The sequence below is a fragment of the Cantharellus anzutake genome (assembly GCF_015039405.1).
Source record: "Cantharellus anzutake strain C23 chromosome Unknown EI90scaffold_63, whole genome shotgun sequence".
NCBI classification, from domain to species: domain Eukaryota; kingdom Fungi; phylum Basidiomycota; class Agaricomycetes; order Cantharellales; family Hydnaceae; genus Cantharellus; species Cantharellus anzutake.
The window spans coordinates 182,306-200,295 of record NW_024067013.1 but is presented as its reverse complement, the minus strand read 5'-3'; the positions used below and the strand labels follow the sequence as shown (position 1 = coordinate 200,295).

At 48.5% G+C, this 17,990-nt stretch overlaps 5 protein-coding genes across 5 annotated transcripts; 4 read left to right on the top strand and 1 right to left on the bottom strand.

Moving 5' to 3' along the window:
* The first annotated feature begins 58 nt into the window (after nucleotides 1-58).
* On the top strand, nucleotides 59-1,912 carry EI90DRAFT_2365430 (uncharacterized protein). Its single transcript, XM_039052932.1, has 5 exons — nucleotides 59-194; nucleotides 258-1,199; nucleotides 1,274-1,413; nucleotides 1,467-1,717; nucleotides 1,769-1,912. Exons 2-4 carry the CDS (start codon nucleotides 522-524, stop codon nucleotides 1,624-1,626), a joined length of 978 nt encoding a protein of 325 aa, XP_038911352.1. The 5' UTR covers nucleotides 59-194; nucleotides 258-521; the 3' UTR covers nucleotides 1,627-1,717; nucleotides 1,769-1,912.
* A 408-nt stretch (nucleotides 1,913-2,320) lies between these two features.
* EI90DRAFT_2365268 (uncharacterized protein) lies at nucleotides 2,321-3,549 on the top strand. Its single transcript, XM_039052931.1, has 4 exons — nucleotides 2,321-2,475; nucleotides 2,561-3,021; nucleotides 3,076-3,148; nucleotides 3,285-3,549. Exons 2-4 carry the CDS (start codon nucleotides 2,678-2,680, stop codon nucleotides 3,348-3,350), a joined length of 483 nt encoding a protein of 160 aa, XP_038911351.1. The 5' UTR covers nucleotides 2,321-2,475; nucleotides 2,561-2,677; the 3' UTR covers nucleotides 3,351-3,549.
* Nucleotides 3,550-4,388: 839 nt separating this feature from the next.
* Nucleotides 4,389-5,826, bottom strand: EI90DRAFT_3076176 (uncharacterized protein; the record flags this gene model as incomplete). The annotated part of the gene is made up of 5 exons (XM_039061633.1): nucleotides 4,389-4,750; nucleotides 4,772-5,435; nucleotides 5,465-5,524; nucleotides 5,601-5,702; nucleotides 5,773-5,826. Coding segments are annotated over 5 exons (1,098 nt in total), but the record flags the coding sequence as incomplete, so codon positions are not given.
* Nucleotides 5,827-7,043: 1,217 nt separating this feature from the next.
* Nucleotides 7,044-7,788, top strand: EI90DRAFT_3076173 (uncharacterized protein; the record flags this gene model as incomplete). Its single annotated transcript, XM_039061632.1, has 1 exon — nucleotides 7,044-7,788. The coding sequence occupies exon 1, from the start codon at nucleotides 7,091-7,093 to the stop codon at nucleotides 7,784-7,786; it is 696 nt and encodes a 231-aa protein (XP_038911349.1). The 5' UTR covers nucleotides 7,044-7,090.
* Nucleotides 7,789-8,470: 682 nt separating this feature from the next.
* On the top strand, nucleotides 8,471-8,848 carry EI90DRAFT_2865178 (uncharacterized protein; the record flags this gene model as incomplete). Its single annotated transcript, XM_039053826.1, has 1 exon — nucleotides 8,471-8,848. A coding segment is annotated over one exon (378 nt), but the record flags the coding sequence as incomplete, so codon positions are not given.
* Nucleotides 8,849-17,990: the final 9,142 nt, after the last annotated feature.

The following is a 17,990-nucleotide window of genomic DNA, read 5'->3' as shown; positions in this document are numbered from 1 at the left end:
TGGCTCAATTACCTTTTCTGTTGCTTCATCGTGAGGTAGTCGACCCAGCGAGCTAGGCCAGGTCACGAAAACCCTCCGGTTCAATAACCACTTATAAGGACGTGGCGCTTCCCGACGAAGTTATGCTCCCAAGTCAGATCTCAGTGTTGATCGGAGTAGCACCCAAGGCCCAACATCCCAACACGAATTTAAACGTGAGCAACAGCATATCTCTGGACACTTAAATATAACAAACCATGGCCTTTCGGCGTTTTCAGTCCGAATGAATATTATGCAGCTTCATGCCTATCTGAGACTTGATACCGTCGAATGGATTGCCCGGACTCATCTCCTTTCCAAACAAGGCAATGCTACTTTACCAGGATCGTTCAATCGGCTGTGCTTTGCATTGTGGTTGATGCAAGGCTGCTTCTTGTCTCGACTCAAGCGCTTCCGCATATATTCTGTGTAAGGGCTAAGCGGGCTTTCCGGGCTTCATATTTCAATCCTTGCGTTCACTATCGTCCACATCGTTAGCCGCGATGTCCGGAAAAGACCAGCTGCCACCCGCCTCTCGACATCAGAAAGGAAAGCTCCCTGCCTACCAGCCCTTTTCTCATGCTCTGCAGTCATCGGGGGCCGCACCTGAAATCCAGATCGACGGTCCCGAGGCAACCCAGAACCTCGATGATTTTTCCATAGGATCTCACCCCGAGCGATCTCTTCCGATCGTGCCAACTGCGCTGTCTTCCCGCAGCCTTGGTCGCTCGGCGACGTCGCCACTCCACCGCATAACCAAGTGGTTTGGGAAACGGTCAAGTCCCAATCGCCGTCACAAGTCTCCTCCATCCCACCCGGAACCGTCTGTGGCAAATATACGTCTTCATCCGGCTCCTGACACCTCGCGGCTGTCTCATCTCTACCCTGAACAGAATGTTGACGGTAACCGTCGGTCAACGTCCAGCATCCAGACTGTCGTCGACACCACTTCGAGTCTCCACTCACAACCAGAACGCATGGGACTGGATTCAGATGTGCCCTCCGTGTCAGAAGCGACGGCTCTGTCGCCGGCGGCACCAGCTGGTGATAGAAAGAAACCGGTCATTATTGGCACTACGAAGCTCCTTCTCCAAGTCGGTGCCTTCGCTCTCAAGGCTTCTCTCATTCCGCTTCTAGGAGAGATTCCCAATCTACTCCTAAAATTTCTTCAAGTCTACGAGGTGAGCAGCGTTTTAGTTTCAGGACCGGTGGCATGTGACTTATATATGTTTGTCCCCTTTTGATTATCACATAGTCCGTTGATAGTAATAGCGAAAACCTCAATGGGCTAAATGACGAGGTCCATAAAGCCTACACCACTATCTTGCGACTGCTCCAACTGTGGACGGACAATATCCCTCCCGAAGTAACGGTTTTAATTAAGGAATTTCATTCGTACGCACATTCTGTTCTTCAGTTACTCATTCATATTCAGATCTCGTACTCAGGGCCTTGAACGAGCAGATGAAGAAAATTGAGGAACTTTCGCGTCAAAAGCTTCAGAGGAGATTACTCTCAGCGTCTGATGTAACCCAGCACATAGACGCTGTGAAGACTTGCATTAACAAGGCTGTCATCTCATTCTCAGTTTGTTTCCTTAGTACCTAGTATGAACATGTTAGCTGATGCAAACATACCCATGCATAGACGGAGGCAGCAATTCTCACACTCCTTCACACAATTCAGTCTTCGGTGCGAGGTGCGTTTCTATTCACATGATCTTGGACTCTTTACTAAATCCAAATCCAAGATAGGTTTTTTTGGAGATGGCAATTCCTCGTAGTAAGCTGGTTCAATTTTCCAACCCGGGCACCGAGTGCACGAATTCATTTCGGACTAGCCAGCCCAGGCGCTCATTGTGTGTGGCTACCGTTATCCTAAGTGGGAATGTGGTCGATGCATAACGGCCGGTTCCTTTGATCTGCTATTTCAAGTCATCCGCCCTAACCTGGACGGGCATTAAGTAGTCTAGATAAGATCACAATTAAGAGTGTGGCCGTAGTTCATGGAGGCGCGGCCGCTTGGTTTGTGGTACACAAATAAGATTGGCACGTACGTTTGGTTACTCAAATCCAAGTAAGTATGCATGTGGCTCGTCTCATAGTACTCTTCAGTGTGGTAACCATTGCTTCTATATGTCAGAGAACACCGATGCAACTACTCATTGTGGCAGCCGCGTGAAGGATTATAAATATATGGAAACCGCCCAGTTTCCATGTGGGAACTCGCAGAGCATTCTCATGGACGTATTAGGCCGAGCTCTATGCGTTCTCTGTGACGTATTTGCTTATGTAAAGTTCCATGTGCCGAGGCTGCCGTGGATTTCAAATCCATCGTGCCCCACGCGCCCCGATCCACATCCTAACATCCCATTTCATTGTGACGTACATATCTTATTTGCCGATTCCCGGATTCCCGTGCTACGGCACACTCGCCGAAGAACCTTCATCCAGTTTTGTACGTACTCGGCCGCATCCTGATAATATTAATCGCGTTGGGATATATGACGCTCGTCTTCGATGGACTTCTCACTAGCCTCAAGGGAGACGATACCTGAGCCTAAGGTGTATTGATATTAACTAGGTTGACTTCAGGTTCAACAATCCGATCTACCATTACTCGCTCCTCGCGGACGTCGTCACATCCAGATACTCGCACAATGAAGACTAGCATCTTGACCTCCATCCTTTCCGTCGGTTTTTTCTTCCTCATCTCCCCAGCTCTCGCCCTCGTTGGCAGCATTTCCGCACCCACAACCGTTCTCCACCCAGGTCATAAATTCACCGTAACATTCCATACATCCCTCTACATCCAAAACAACCTCCAATTCTACGCTCTCTTCGGGATATGGCCTTCACCAGGCTTGGGCGAATCATACTTGGGAATTCCTATTCCAGCTGTTGGCCCCGTCCCTGGTGCAGATGGTGGACTAGGATTGGGTAACTTTCGAGTTGGACCCAGTGGGAAGGGAAAGCTGGGCATCGATGTTGGTGGGATCGATTTGTGGGAAGCAACGTTAGCGAACACTGGGTCGAAAGCTTACAACGTGACGTTGAGATTACCTGTGGATTTGACGACGCCGGGAAATCGAACGACGAACTATACACTTCAAACGGGTGTGCTTGGGACGGTATGTTATTACTCCCCGCTTATTTTCCCCGGCTTCACGCATTTATAATTAACACATTATATCTCTTTCCCTTCCTACCATTATTGCGTTGAAATCTTATTCACACTCAACCACATCATATTTACTGGCTGCCCAGGTGGGAGCATCCGGACTGACAACGCTGTCCTTTCACAACACGACAATCAGGATCAAGTCACCCTAATCTCCCGGTGGTCCCCAGTAATATCGACCCAATCAGCAACGTCGCATCGATTCCCCTTTCGTCGTCGGATGAATACTATGTGTAGATAGATCCCTACATGCAGTTCGTTTAGGTCCTTGGACACACACGATTGGCACGCCTCTCATGAGACCCCTTTCCATCACTCACAAACGGAATGGACGTTATATTCGGATTCCTCTGTATACACTTCTGTATCTACATTGGCTCGAATGAAACTCAGACGCATTGGACGATGTATTTTTGGACTGCCTAAATTTTGGAATTAGAGTGCCCTGGGAATAACGGTATCATATTGGCGTAGGTGATTGCCACACCCATTGGTGCAGTGGTGCAGTTAGCTCGGTTCGTTATACCCCTCGTACAAGTCCAACAGCGAATGCACACACCGGCGAGTTATCCCTACTTCCAATACCCAGAGTCGGTCAGATCTTCCGGGATGGGATCGTCATCCCTGTTCTTATGTGGTTGCTTGAGCGAGGCCTTAACTTCCAGTGTTATTTCTCACGTTGCGCGCCACTTCTTCTCATTCGTGTGAAGGAGCGCATCTCTGAGTCATTGGGCCTGAGGGATTCAAAGTGATCATGGCCTAGTGGCGAGATGATTCGCTTAGTAAGGGAGGGATCTGTCTTGGCCCATGTGTATGTGTGATAATGCAGCCCGGGTAACCCCATCAGAGGACGACGCAGAAGTTTATTGGCGCGAATGGAAAAGGGATGAGGGAACAGACAGCTGATGTCTGAAGAATCATGATAATATTCTCGGATGGGCGATCGAAGAAGATCATGGCTAGAAGAGGAAAGCGAATGTACTTGCTAAGCCCCACGACGGACGTGCTGAGGCACGGACAAGACACCTCTGGTTGGAAGTAGGCTCGAAACCAGAGGTGTTTTGTCCGCGCCTCATCGTCGGTATAGATTGCTATTGTGCAGGATACAGTATCGGCTGATGGCGCAAGAACTGACTGCCACGGCCGAAACGTCGGTGGGGCGAATCGACGGAGCCCTCCGCCAGTCGTAGTCGCCCAGCCTTGATCGAAGTCGCAGACAAGTTGCTCAGATTCGTTTTTCAAGAACATCATAACGGAGTACGGTGTGATGATAATACTGCATACAGTTTGGGTCGCTTAAAATCCCACACCTTTGTTACACGAACAGCCGATGCTTATTTGACCTCGGATCCGGGAGTCACTGCCAGACCTTTGCGTAGGTCCAACTGCACAACGAAAGGGTTCTCCTCCCCCTTTTCCGACAAAGCCCTGTCCATCCAGGACGAAGATTGGTTGAAGAGGGCAGTGAACTGCAAGCTAACCCATTCGATCGCAGGGTACGTGGCGAATGTGTGCCCTCGAGCATAGATGCACCATCGAGGGGGCTCCTCGTCTTAGTGGGTAGGCATGTAACCTCCCCATCCATGGCTAGGGACGTGCGGATGTTGCGCAGGCCCAAGAGTGAGTTGACACAGTTTTCCTGTTGTTGATCCAAAACCGCAGTTAGTGCCCAGATCCATGAACGACACCACAGTCGACTGAGGCCTCTGGCCCTCGATACGAGGTCGAGCAAGCTCCGAAGGAAGGCCAGAAGTAGATGCATCAACACGCAGCTCCGATCGCCAGGCTATGTAATTGAACCATTTCAATTCAAATGGGTCATCAAGCGCTCCACTCTGGGTAACAATGAACTCGGCGATACAAGGCTGTTGAGACTTGCATCGAAATGCAGCACCACGGCACCACGCCTTGCAGAGAAAATCAAACGACAAATTGTCAACGTCTTCCGTCCGCTGGACGATGTGCGTGAAGTTGATATGGGCATTGTCCATTTCGTTCAAGAACTGGAGGCTCTGATCATTGGGGGGAAACCCGAAATTCTCACCAAGGAGGGTGGTCAAGAACACTTTTGACGATATCGTAGGGACCTGCTGAATGCTCTTGAATGCACTTGCCCAATCCCGCGCAAGTGTCAACAGAATGCAGCCGAACAATTCGGCTTGACGACTTCGCTTGAGGATGGATCCGTTGATCATCAGGTTATCAAAAAATGTCTCAAGGGTTCTCTTGTATGTTTCCTGCCCATTAGCTCCTTCATGGCTGCGACCGCCAGTGCTGGCTCGGAAGGGGTGACAGTTTCAATATGCGAACAGCCAACGATGTCCCTCTGGATTCGTATATGGCTGCGGACGCCTGAGGCAGCAAGAATTGATCCAGATTCATTGGGGGAATGTTGCAAGAACATGGTCAATATCGATGGGATTAAGATATAGTGACCTTGAACACTTGTACAGTTTCCTCCTGGTAGCGGACAGGAAATTAGTTGCAGCATACGTGGACCAGTACTGAAGCCAAACACGATGCAATGTTCCATGCGATTAGAAGTGGGAATGGAGTAGGGCTAAAGAGGCGTACCGGGCGGCCGTAATTCTTTAAATAGCTAAACGACAATGCCTCTGGGAGTCCTTGCTAGTGAGTGTACCATTACATCAAAACCTAAATATGGCCAAGGCGGAAGCGTCGTGGGATCAGGGTGCCGGGCTGGCAATCGTGGGTCGAGGGAAAAAGTAATTCAATGAGCGGTAATTCCCATGTAGTTTAGGAGCGGGATAGTCCGAAATGAATACAAAAGAATGAATAAATAGATGTGGCTGGGCGAGTTCCTCGCTCGGCCGTGGGAATGTGGCTGTACAAAAACTCGCACGGCCGCGCTAGCGCGCTGTTTTCCAACAGCCACCAGCTCATCTGGCATTGTTGCAAGAGGCTGCTTCGAAAACTGATTCAAAGGATTCCCCAAGCGACACAGATTTGTAGGACCAGGCACACATTTGCGTCTCAAAATCGTCATTTGGATTACGACCGAGGCATTCGTAAACCTGTTTGAAAAGTGCCCCGACAAGGGCAGCAGTCATTTCTTGCTCCTAACGGGATCGGTCGACCTCTATTACATAATCAAGATACTAAATACTCGACTGAATTTACGGATCGACACATGGCGGAGGCCGTCTGGACAGGAGGCTCCCTGCCAAACTTCCTATCACCGGAATCGATCAGCACTGGTACCCCTGTGACGACGAAGCCCTCCACTAGTTGCAGCCACCTCGAAGAGATGATGAGGTTGGGGGCAGGGAGTCAATTGTATACTGTAGTATAACGACCGTTAGTTCATTCCCACGGCCTCCGGAAGTTGCCGGAGGCTCCAAATCAATTCAATCATGTTCATTTTCAATTCAATCCAAAATCTTCATGCGACATGCGACGAACTTATGGTCGTTATAGTACAGTACTCCCCGGCTCTGTGGCTTGGCTCAATTGCTTTTTGTGTTGTTTCATCGTGAGGTACATAGTTGCTCACAAGGACGCGGCGCTTCCCGACGAACTCATACTGCCCGACAATGATACCCAAGTCAGATCTGAATGTCGGTATCTGGACATTTAAAACAAACGATGGCCTTTCGGCGTTTTCAGTCCGAATAAATATTACGCAGCTTCATGCCTCTCTGGGTTATTTGGGACTTGGTACGGTCGAAAGGTCCCTTTCAAAACAAGAGGCAACAATACTTTCCTGGGATCGTTCAATCGGTTGTGCTTTGCATCGTGGTCGATGCAAGGCTGCGTTTTGTCTTAACTCAAGTGCTTCCCCATATATTTTGTGTGAGGGCTATGCGGGCTTTCTGGACTTCATACTTCGATCCCTACGTTCACTATCGTCTACACCGGGGCCGTTAGCGCGATGTCTGGAAAAGGCCATCAGCCATCCGCCTCTCGGCGTCAGAAAGGGAAGTTTCCCGCCTACCAACTCTTTTCCCGTGCTCCGCAGTCGTCACACGCATTAGGGCCTGTACCTGAAATTCAGATCGACGGTCCCTCAGGAACCCAGAGCCTCGGTGATATCCGGAGCAGTGGACATGATGGGTCAATAGGGTCTCACCCCGAGCGATCTCTTGCGATCGTACCAACTGCGGCGTCTTCCCGCAGCCTTGGTGGCTCGGAGACATCGCCACTCCGCCGTACAATCAAGTGGTTTGGGAAATGGTCAAGTTCCAATCGCCGCAGGCCAACTCTCTCCCATCCAGGACTATCTGTGGCAAATACACGTCTTCATCCAGCTCCTGACACCTCGTGGCTGTCTCATCTCTGCCCTGAACAGAATGTTGGTAACCCTCCGTCAACGCCCAGCATCCCGACTACAATCGACACCATTCCGAGTCTTCACTCACAGCTGGAAAGCATCGGATCGGACCCAGAGGTGTTAGGGCCAACGGGCCCACCGCCTGCCCTAGCTGGCGATAGAAAGAAACCGATTATTATTGGCACCACGAAGCTCCTTCTACAGGCTGCTACGTTTGCTCTCAAGGCCTCTCCCATTCCGCTTCTGGGAGAGATTCCAAATTTGCTCCTGTCGTTTCTCCAAGTTTACGAGGTTTGAGCAACGTTTGAGTTTCATGATCGGTGGTGGCATATAGCTTATGTTTGTCCGATCTTGGTTTATGTAGACCGTCGACAGTAATAACGAGAACCTCAAAGGGCTGGGCGATGAGATTCGTAACGCTTATACTACCATCCTGCGACCGCTCCAGCTGTGGACGGGCCAGATCCCTCCCGAAGTAAGGGCTTTTATCAAGGAATTCCATTCGTGCGTACCTGCGCTCCTTCATTTACTTATTCAAGTTCAAACCCCGTACCCAGGGCCTTGGACAAGCAGACGAAGCAGATTCAGGCACTTTCGGATCAAAGGCTTTCGAAGAGAATAGTCTCGGCATTCGACATAACGCAGCGCCTAAACGGGGCGAAGGCTTGCATTAGCAAGGCTGTCACTTCATTTTCGGTTCGTTTCCTTTGTGTGTAAAGCGTACGGGTTAGCTGATTGAAACATACACCACAGACAGAGGCAGCGATTTTGACACTTCTTCACGCAATTCAGTCTTCAGTGCGAGGTGGATTTCTATTGTACGGGGTTTTGGACTTTTTACTAAAGACCACTACAGCCGAACTCTCAAGACTTCCGCGGGCTGCTGCTGAGCATGCCTACGTTACGACCAAGTCAGAGTGCCTTGAAGGTACACGGGAGAAGGTACAGGCATCTATAGTCAAACTTCTGGGGAAACCAGGGAGCAGATTTGTCTGGCTGCGAGGCTCGCCCGGAATGGGGAAGACTGCGATTTGCCTGAGCATTGCGTCCTACTTCGAGAACCAGGGCACCCTAGCTGCATCGTTCTTTTGGGACAAGAATCAACCGGGAACGGGACTCGATTCTATTCAACAGTTTCCTTCCACTCTTGCATGTCAACTCGCATCCTTCCATGAGGAGTTCAAGCTTGCACTTGTCAAACATCTTCGGCAGCGAGGTCTTGAGCCCGTGCAGAATCTCCCTCTAGAGAAGCAAATGAGGGCTCTGGTTGTTGAGCCTATGGGTGATCTTAAGGACTTACTGTTGTCGAGCAAGGACCGCTTCATCATCATCTTAGATGGGTTGGATGAGTGCGGGGATCAAAGAGCACTCCGTACCTTGATGGAGCTTGTGCTGATGCTTGATGCTTTGCCTCCCACATTTATCGTCTTAGTCAGCTCTCGCCCAGAGTCACAAGTTGTTTCAGCATGGGATGATGCTAAGGATGGGGGTCTTGACATCCCATGCGAAGATGTTGATAAGATTGGAGAGGAAACTTCCCACACAGTCCGTTGTATGGTGGAGGAGGGCCTTCAGGATTGCGTCAAGAAATCTGTGTGGAAGCCATCAGGGAAGGATTTTGATACCTTTGCTTCGGCTTGCCGTGGGTTGCCTGTTATGGCCTCGATCCGCATACGTGATATCTGTGATCAGACCCAACGCGGTTCTACTCTCAGGTCGGAGTTTGAGTACTTTCGTGATCTTACGGATGCACCACTCGACCTAAAGTCGGAGTATTTGCGAATACTGCGGCGAGCATATATGTCCAATCAATCTAGTATTCGTCGACATGTGATTGACAATTACCACCAAGTGATTGGGATGATGATTGCCGCATATCAGCCGCTCAGTTTTGGTTCGATGTCACAGTTACTAGGAGTGCCTGAGGACGAAATTCGTGCAACCCTGAATCCAATCAGTTCAATTGTAGCATTTTCCCAACGAGAATCATTGTCCCATGATGGTCCACTATCCCCCACATTCTATCACGCGACAATGAAGGAATCCCTTACGGATCACCCGATTGGTTGCAAAAGTGATCGACCATTCTTTGTCAGTGATTCGAAGGGATATTTCTTGGGCCTGTCACTCCTCCGACTTGTCAATAACGTCATCGAACACAATGAACCCAAGATACACCCTCTAGGCGATAGTGAGAAGTGGAAAGGAGTTAAAATCAAGGAGCAACCCGAGCATGTTCGATATGCTTTCCGCTACTTGTTCTGCCACTTAGACCCATCAAAGCTGTCCTCACAAAATCCCAATGAACTCTGGAGCAAGTTTGATATCCTTCTCAAGCGAAACTTACTTTCGTTCATTGCGCTGTCGGGAGTTGATTTCGAGCTACCCAATGAATCCCTTGTAGGTTTAAATCCATTTGATTCCTTTTCAGCAACATGACATCACCTTGCCTCACAGGATCACAATTCGACTGAATTGTTAAAAGAAGCCAAGAGGGTGAGGGATTTCTTAACTGAAAACGAACTCAACTCCTCCCCTTGGCATATTTATCGATCAGTCCTTCCCTTCACTCCACCCTCATCCCCACTTTTCAAGCTTTATGGACACCTTTCCGATCCCGTTCAGATCTTCAGCATTACAGGAGAATTTTCCGGCTATTCAATTCCACTTAGCGAGAATACGCTCAATGCTCGAAAGGTCATGGAGGCTGAGCTGCCAAGGCTACTTAAAAAAGCTGATAGATCTAGGACAATAAACCCTTTGACGGATCCGGATGAGACAGATGGCATCGATCACAGAGCTGCGTTTCTTGTTCCTAACATTCGCAATGGTATTGTGGCTGCTGCCGCACTCTCACGAGATGGCCGTTACGTTGCACTCGGCTTTGGAAATGGTGTCATCGAAGTCGCTGACATCGACCATCACCAAACCACCTCTCAATTCCAATGCGACCCGCCCAATCCTCCAGCATGGATTGAATTTATCTGTGGCAGCCATCGGATTGCTACTGAAGATAATAAAGGAAATATCACGGTTTTTAGTCATGGTTCACCGTCTGTGAAGGTCGGTACCCTCCCCAGTGGGCATCATCCTCCCATTACCATGGTCGCGGACAACGGCTCATTCATCATACGAGTTCCTCGGAACATTGACTTCCGTTGGTATGAAAACATGGTGATCTTATCTGTTTCAGATGAGCCATCCATTCACCCTCTTTCCTCTCCTCGTTCCGTTACTCCGACCTTCACATCAGCCACGCCTGACCGTCACACACTTGGACTCTCCCCGGAAGGACGGTATGTCATTGTCCATGATGGCAGTAATATTGCTATTTGGTCAACAGAGATGCGCGAGTTGGTTCGCTTTCACGTATTGGGTTTCACACTTCCCATCTCCTACACCACATCCCCCCGCCCACATCTCATAACCACTGCCGGAGCGACAATTCATTCGCACCCGGAGTATGACATCCCTCAAGTGCAGAGCCTCATGGCTGGGCATGATACAGATCTATTGTGGCTGGAGCGACTATCCCGTGGGCCCTCATCAAACCTCTCACCAAGCCTCGACGACATCCCTGATATGTGTGAAGACACCACACAGACGATCTGGCTCAATGGTAAACTTGAACTCCTTCTCCCGCCAGAATACCACCCGATCATTCTTGATGGGCACCAGATTAACAGTCAGGAAGCATGGTACGGGGATCGAATGCTGGGGGGTTACAATTTCCTCTATCTTCCTTGCGCTAGCAAAGATGGGACTCGATTCTTGGTCCAAGGTCATTTGCAGGCCCCGATCGTTGTTGATATTAGCCAAGTTGTCTAGTTCTTTTGCTGTGTTTACTATGATGCTCTTTCCCATTACTGTGTTTGAAAGCGAGGGACGTGGGATGAGCACTGCATTATTCTGCGATATCCATCATGTTCGATACAAGCTTGGTTATTCACTGCCCCCAGATTGCACTTTGCATGCCACTCTTTTGACTCACATCGTCCAATGGGCTGTGTCAGTGGCTTTATGGATAATGCTACAGCATATGGAGAACACCCAGTTTCCACGGTGCGACACGAGTCGATGTGTACCACAAAGCTGCCTGTTGTCCAGCGATGTGCTGGAGATCAAGCTCGAATGAATGTATTTAATATTTATCATTGTTTACATCGAATCAATAAACTTAGCAGTTCCATCTCCTTGGCCTGACCTCTCATGGACATATTGTACTTGTTGAGTCTGTTAATCAGCGGGAGATAGACTAGAACGCGATGTCTGTTGTTTGAGCAAGACATGACGACGTGCCGGTACACATATCATGCCCATATCGGCTATCCGATATGATACCCTTTTACCATGTGTTTCGTGTTTCACTGTTGATTGCCTTCCACATGTAGCGCTGTTGTGTATCTCATTTTCTTATCACTTTTGTCTGATATCCGTGTTATTACTTTAACTACTTATACCGCTGTGCAGTTACAATATCAAGTTGGTTGTTCCCCGTTATCCGAGTGTCCCCGCTGAGAGCTACATAACAACAATGTCAAACGTGGTTTTGTTAGGCAAGATGTAAACTATGTACAATCTGTAAGGTTGAGACTTACCTAGAGTGCGATGTCAAACGTGGTTGAGCATCGCACTCAGGTAATCCTCGCCCATTTATGTCTATCTAACTATATAACAAAGCAGATAACAATGGTGAAACTAGTGCCTCTGATGCTTTGTGCAACTAAGGGTTTGCCACTCGGCAACACTTTGCCTGCAGCTCCACCTCCCATGTGGCATCGGGCTGCCATGACAACAGGGTCAAACTCTAAGAAATGATGTGTGCGCTTATGTAAGGGCTCTGCACACCCCAACATTCAACTCCAATTCATATCCTAACCTCCCATTGTGACGTATCTTATATTCTCATGCCAGTGTTGCACAAGACCAAGTCAGACTCGTGGTCATGGGGACTCTGAGTCAGATTCAGTGTTGTACAGACCTGGTCACAAACGGTCACAAAGACTGAAGTCCGTAAGTCTGACTAGATGGTCACAAGTCTCTCTCATGGTCAGTGTAAGTTAGACTTTTCATTGGGGGATCCCGATATTCAGACCTGTCTGCAACCTTTCTTCATAGGATATGTTTTGTTTGTTATGGATTAGATGTTGTAATGACTATTTGCTAGCACACAAGAGATGCTGAGCATGATTCTACTACAGCTTGAGTTACACAACTGTGACTTTGCTGCCTGATTTGCCATGTTTCATGTTAGGATTTTTGACAACTTCACACAATCCCACACAATTCCACCCCCCATCCTCCTCTAGTTCACCATGGGTGTTTCTAGTCCTATGTGGGAATACTTCCACCAACTTGAAAGGTTTTATGGAAATAATAAAAGTCACTGCGTTGCCAAGTGCAACATCAGCAAAAAATTGTTATGCTCCTGAGTGCTCCGGAGTATCGGGAGCACTGGGAGAATCAGGAGGAGATTGGCCGGTCCAGGAACAGCTCATTTCCTCCGGAGTTGGTCAGGTACTCCAGGGCACTCCCAGGAGGGCATGGAGCATTGCTTTGTGCACAAACATATCCAGTAAATACAATTTAATGCTTCAAAATGTATAGGGGTGAGAAGCTTCTGGGAGCTCCTGGAGCATTTGAAAATGAAAAGGAAAAAAAAGAGCAAAGACTCCCCATGAATACCTCCTACCACAAGACTAACACAACAAGACACTACTTAACATTTAGGTCAAACACTATACTATACATCAAGGACACTGAGACTCACCAATACACAGTCAAAATTTATGGCCTGATATATGATTAATCTGGCAACTTAATCACTTTTGGACTTGCAGAATATGGAGGAAGGGGAAATGGGGGAGAATGAGGGGGGAAATGAGGGGGGAAATGAGGGGGAGAATAAGGGGGAGAATGAGGGGGGAATATAGAGGGAAATGAGGAAAATTTGAACAATAGGGACTTCTAAAAAGTTGAAAAAATAATTAGGGAAAAAATCAAAAAAATTCAGGAACTGTAGTGCCTTTGAAGTGCTTTCAGGATATATAATTATTTGTGAAATTGAGGAAGAAATGATGGGGAAAAATGGAAAATACTTTCGGAGACCCGAGAAATAATGAGAACTGAATTGATGGGAAAGTCTGAAAATTGAATAGGAAAGTGAGGGGAAGCCTTGTAGCATTGTTATTTTCTGCTGTTGTGATTTTTCCCGATTCTTCTTGGTCTCATTCCCAGCTGCTCCTCAATACTCCTGGAAGCTCCTGAAAGCTCCTGGGAGGGTCCAGGAGCAGCTGGGAGTGGGACCAAGAACAATCAGGAAAAATCACAACAGCAGATAATAACAATGCTACAAGGCTTCCCCTCACTTTCCTATTCAATTTTCAGACTTTCCCATCAATTCAGTTCTCATTACTTCTCGGGTCTCCGAAAGTATTTTCCATTTTTCTCCATCATTTCTTCCTCAATTTTGCAAATAATTATATGTCCTGAAAGCACTTTAAAGGCACTATAGTTCCTGAATTTTTTTTGATTTTTTTCCCTAATTTTTTTTTTTCAACTTTTTAGAGACCAAAATTTTCCTCCCACTGCTCCTGGCACATTGCATACTCCTCACCACTCCCAACCACTCCTGAACCCCCTCCCAGGAGAACACTATTGGCTCCAGGAGTGCCCAATCTGCTGTTTTGTCTCCCACATGCTCCAGCCACTCCTGATGCTCCAGAGCATAACAGACTTTTGCTGATGAAGGGATGTGTGGCTTGGCATACAAGGACACTGGAGGCAAAGGATTCCGAGGGCATCTCAACTGGAAGCATTACACAACGATGCTCAGCAGATGAACTACATGAAGCTGGTATGCATACAGTTATTTTCCCCTGAATGAGACACATTTTACCAATCCGAAACCTGTTGTTGCAACACTCCATTAAAAAATCCCAAAAATTTGTAAAGTATGAAGAAAATGTCATATCCATCCACGGCCATTGACTTCCACTACCTCCAATCTCTCCAGACTACCTCTGCTCCTTCTTCACTAACCTCAGAGCTCCCATATTCCGCAATCACCTCCACTTCCCTCGATGGTCACCACCCCCTCTTTTCAATATATTACCTACACCTCTGTCAGAGACCAGGGTCGAGACGAAGGAATGTCTCCGTAACGGAGGGCTTCGGCCTCAGTGACTTCTGCCAAGAGCGCTGTGCCTAGTGATACGTCCGTGCCCTAACTTACTGACTGGCAATTAGAACCTAGGGGGGTAACTCTAGTTGATTTTTCTACTGGGGCGTAACCTATGTACAAGTGGGATATATATATGGTTACAGCGGAGACGGTTCCGCAATTGGCGGAGCCGAACGGAGCGGAGCTAACGGGGTTTAAACATTAGCCGACTGAATATTACCGACGAGTCGGTTCACGGGGTTAGCGGAAAGGCAGGCGATAACCCAGAAACGGAAAGGAGGGATAGGCCCGAAGGTGGGCTCTGCAGGGCAGGCGAGTGTATTGCCCAGCGGAGGCGGGGGTGCACTAGCGGACGTCGGAGCTGTCCGGAAGTCTTCGGGGCTCTGTACTTAGGGAGGCGTAGGTAATAAATTGAAATGAGGGGGTGGTGACCATCGAGGGGCGCCGAGAGGATTGCGGAATACGGGGGCTCCGAGGTTAGTGAGGGAGGAGCGGAGTTGGATCGGAGGGATCGGAGGGACCGGAAGTCGATGGCCGGGGATGGATATGACAACCTCCCTAAGTATGGAGCCCTGAAGGCTTCCGGACAGCTCTGACATCCGCTAGTGCACTCCTGCCTCTGCTGGGCAATTCACTCGCTTGCCCTGCAAGCCCACCTTTGGGCCTATCCCTCCTTTCCGTTTCTGGGTTATCACCTGCCATTCTGCTAACCCCATAACCCGACTTGTTGGTAATATTCAATCGGCTAATGTTTAACTCCGTTAGCTCCACTCCACTTGGCCCCACCATTCATGGGCCTGCCCTCACTGTAACTATATATACTTAACTTGTACATAGGTTACACCTCAGTAATAAAATCGACTAGAGTTGATCCCCCTTTAGTTCTCATTGCCAGTAAGTAAATTAGGGCATGGACATGTAACTTGGCACAGTGCTCCTGGCTTAAGTCGCTGAGGCTGAAGCCCTCTGCCATGGAGACAAATCCTTCATCTCGATCTGGTCTCTGACAGAAAACAAACTTGTACCTATGAGTGCCGATAATATGGAGAATGTTTCATCACAAAGTGAGTATGCAAGTAAGTATGAAATCGTTGTGTTCACCCCCCTATGAGACATGTGACATGGTGTGACATTGTGTTCAAGCACTCATGCTAGACACATGTTGCCCACTTCCACTGATTGTCCTGCATCCCTTGATGCCTCCAGTGATGTGAAGGGCTTGTTTTGTTGAAGCTGTGGATACTTTTTGGCCATCCACTCCCTCATTCAGACCTTGTGGCTTTGGTGGTGCTTTTTGTTTGAGTGCAGCCAATGTGCAGCTCTGTTGCATCAGCAAACCTCCAACGTCGATAGCCATGATATATCATTTCTATTCACTGTTTCGCACAATCAATTCTAGAGCACCCCCTGATATCTAGAGGCTGTCAGGGCACACACCCTGACTAGCCCGGACCCGGACCCGCGTCTGGACCCGCTTCCACCTGCTGCGCTTCCCGCATGCGCACACGCTCTGTGCGCCACATGCTCTGGGCCCGGTTCCTACTCCTTCATATGACTTCTGGGTATCCCCGGAAGTTTTCCTGATATGGGGCCACTGTGGGAAGATGAGAAGTGTCAGGGCCCGGCCTCGGACTCGGAGGCTCCCTGACCTCAGCCCCCATCTAACCTGTCCTCACACTATGTGGGGCATGAGATGAGAAGAAGGGTAAAGGTCTCATCTCCCCGCATGGTTGCTATATAAAGGAATGGGTCACATGCCCACAACTATTCAGCTCCTAGAGTTGTGTAGTGTGACCCGGAGGGAACATCCAGGTGGCAGTGCCCAGTAAGCGTTGAAGGAGGAGAACAGAAATCCTATAAAAGGCTGTTCTTTCTTCTGATACTTATATGTTAGTATTGGTACTTTAACTCAACCACTGTAGCGTTTTGGTTGCTTTGTGTATTGATATTTGTATGTGTTACTGATTATTTGTGTGTGTATGAAATTCTCAGGGTTCAATTCACTTGTCTACCTGATTGTTCCACACGAAAATTGCGCTATAGACCTACTATTTTCAGTCGTTTCACCTCTGTCTTGTCACTTTTAACTCGGAGCAACTTCAACCGACTTGACTCAACGTCACTATTTCTTAACTTCTTCTTAACTTTTTACTGAGGGTTGATCACTTTTACTCAGATGTGATCTGAACTGCACACTTATACTAATAAAACTTAATTTTTATTAGGACGCCTTATGACCTATGTGTCATATCCATACAATCCCGACCTCCGCTCCGGGCTCCTGGAACTCCGAACTCCGACTTCCGGAGCCCTACTTCCCTTCCATCACTTTCTCCTTGCCGACTCCCAAGAGGTTATCCCACCTCCGGCTCGGACACCACCTTCGGTCCGACTCCGGAACACTCCGGGTCCGACCCCAACCTCGACACCTTCCAGACGAGTACACAAAACCTATGCTCCCGACTCCGGACCTCCGCTCCGGTATCCCGTTCACGTCTCGTCTCCGGAACCTCTGGTCTTAGCTCCAACCTCGGACTTTGACCCCACCTCCGCTTATACCCATTGTATTGGTTAGCTCATTCCATTTAATTACCTTTGCCAATATTCCGGAGTTTAACCTCCGAGTTCGGACTTTCCGGACTTACTCCGGACCTTGCAACTATTGCATTGTCCATTTCAATTCCGCTATTCTCCCTCATTCCTATTTGGGCTGCTGCTTCCTTTCTATTCAGTCAGCTAGCCATTCCCAACTCCCAACCTCCTTCCTTCCTCCTTGGGCCTTGGCCCTTCATTCCTCCTTTGGGAAACACCATTGAGTCAAACACTTGACCCTCGGTGTTGTTCCTCTTTCCATCTCCCTTTGTCTCCTTTCGTCTTACCCTTGTTCCTTTTGATTCCGGACCCCTCCTTATATACAATGTACATAGTAACTTGTAACCTCAGTCCGAAATTGACTGGAATTCCCCCCAAGAGACTTTCCCTCTGCTAGATCCGAAATTAGGGACCCCCAGGACAACCAGCAATGGCACAGCGCTCCACCTGAGTCGCTGAGGCTGAGGTCCTTCCATGATAAGTCTCCGATTCCATTCCGGAGTCGTCCGAATCCGCACATTCTAACACTATGAGCCAGAGCACGTAGGGGAGAGGAGTAAAGAAGGAAGAGGGGTCAGACCAGAAAATGCGGTCCTTTATACCTTTCCTAAGGGCTCTGTTTTCACATGTCACTTTACTATTTACATTGCTGAGTAATCTTATATTGAGCTTAGCAATCCTCTTATGTAAGCGATCAGCATCCCATTCTGCTTCTAGAACTTTCTG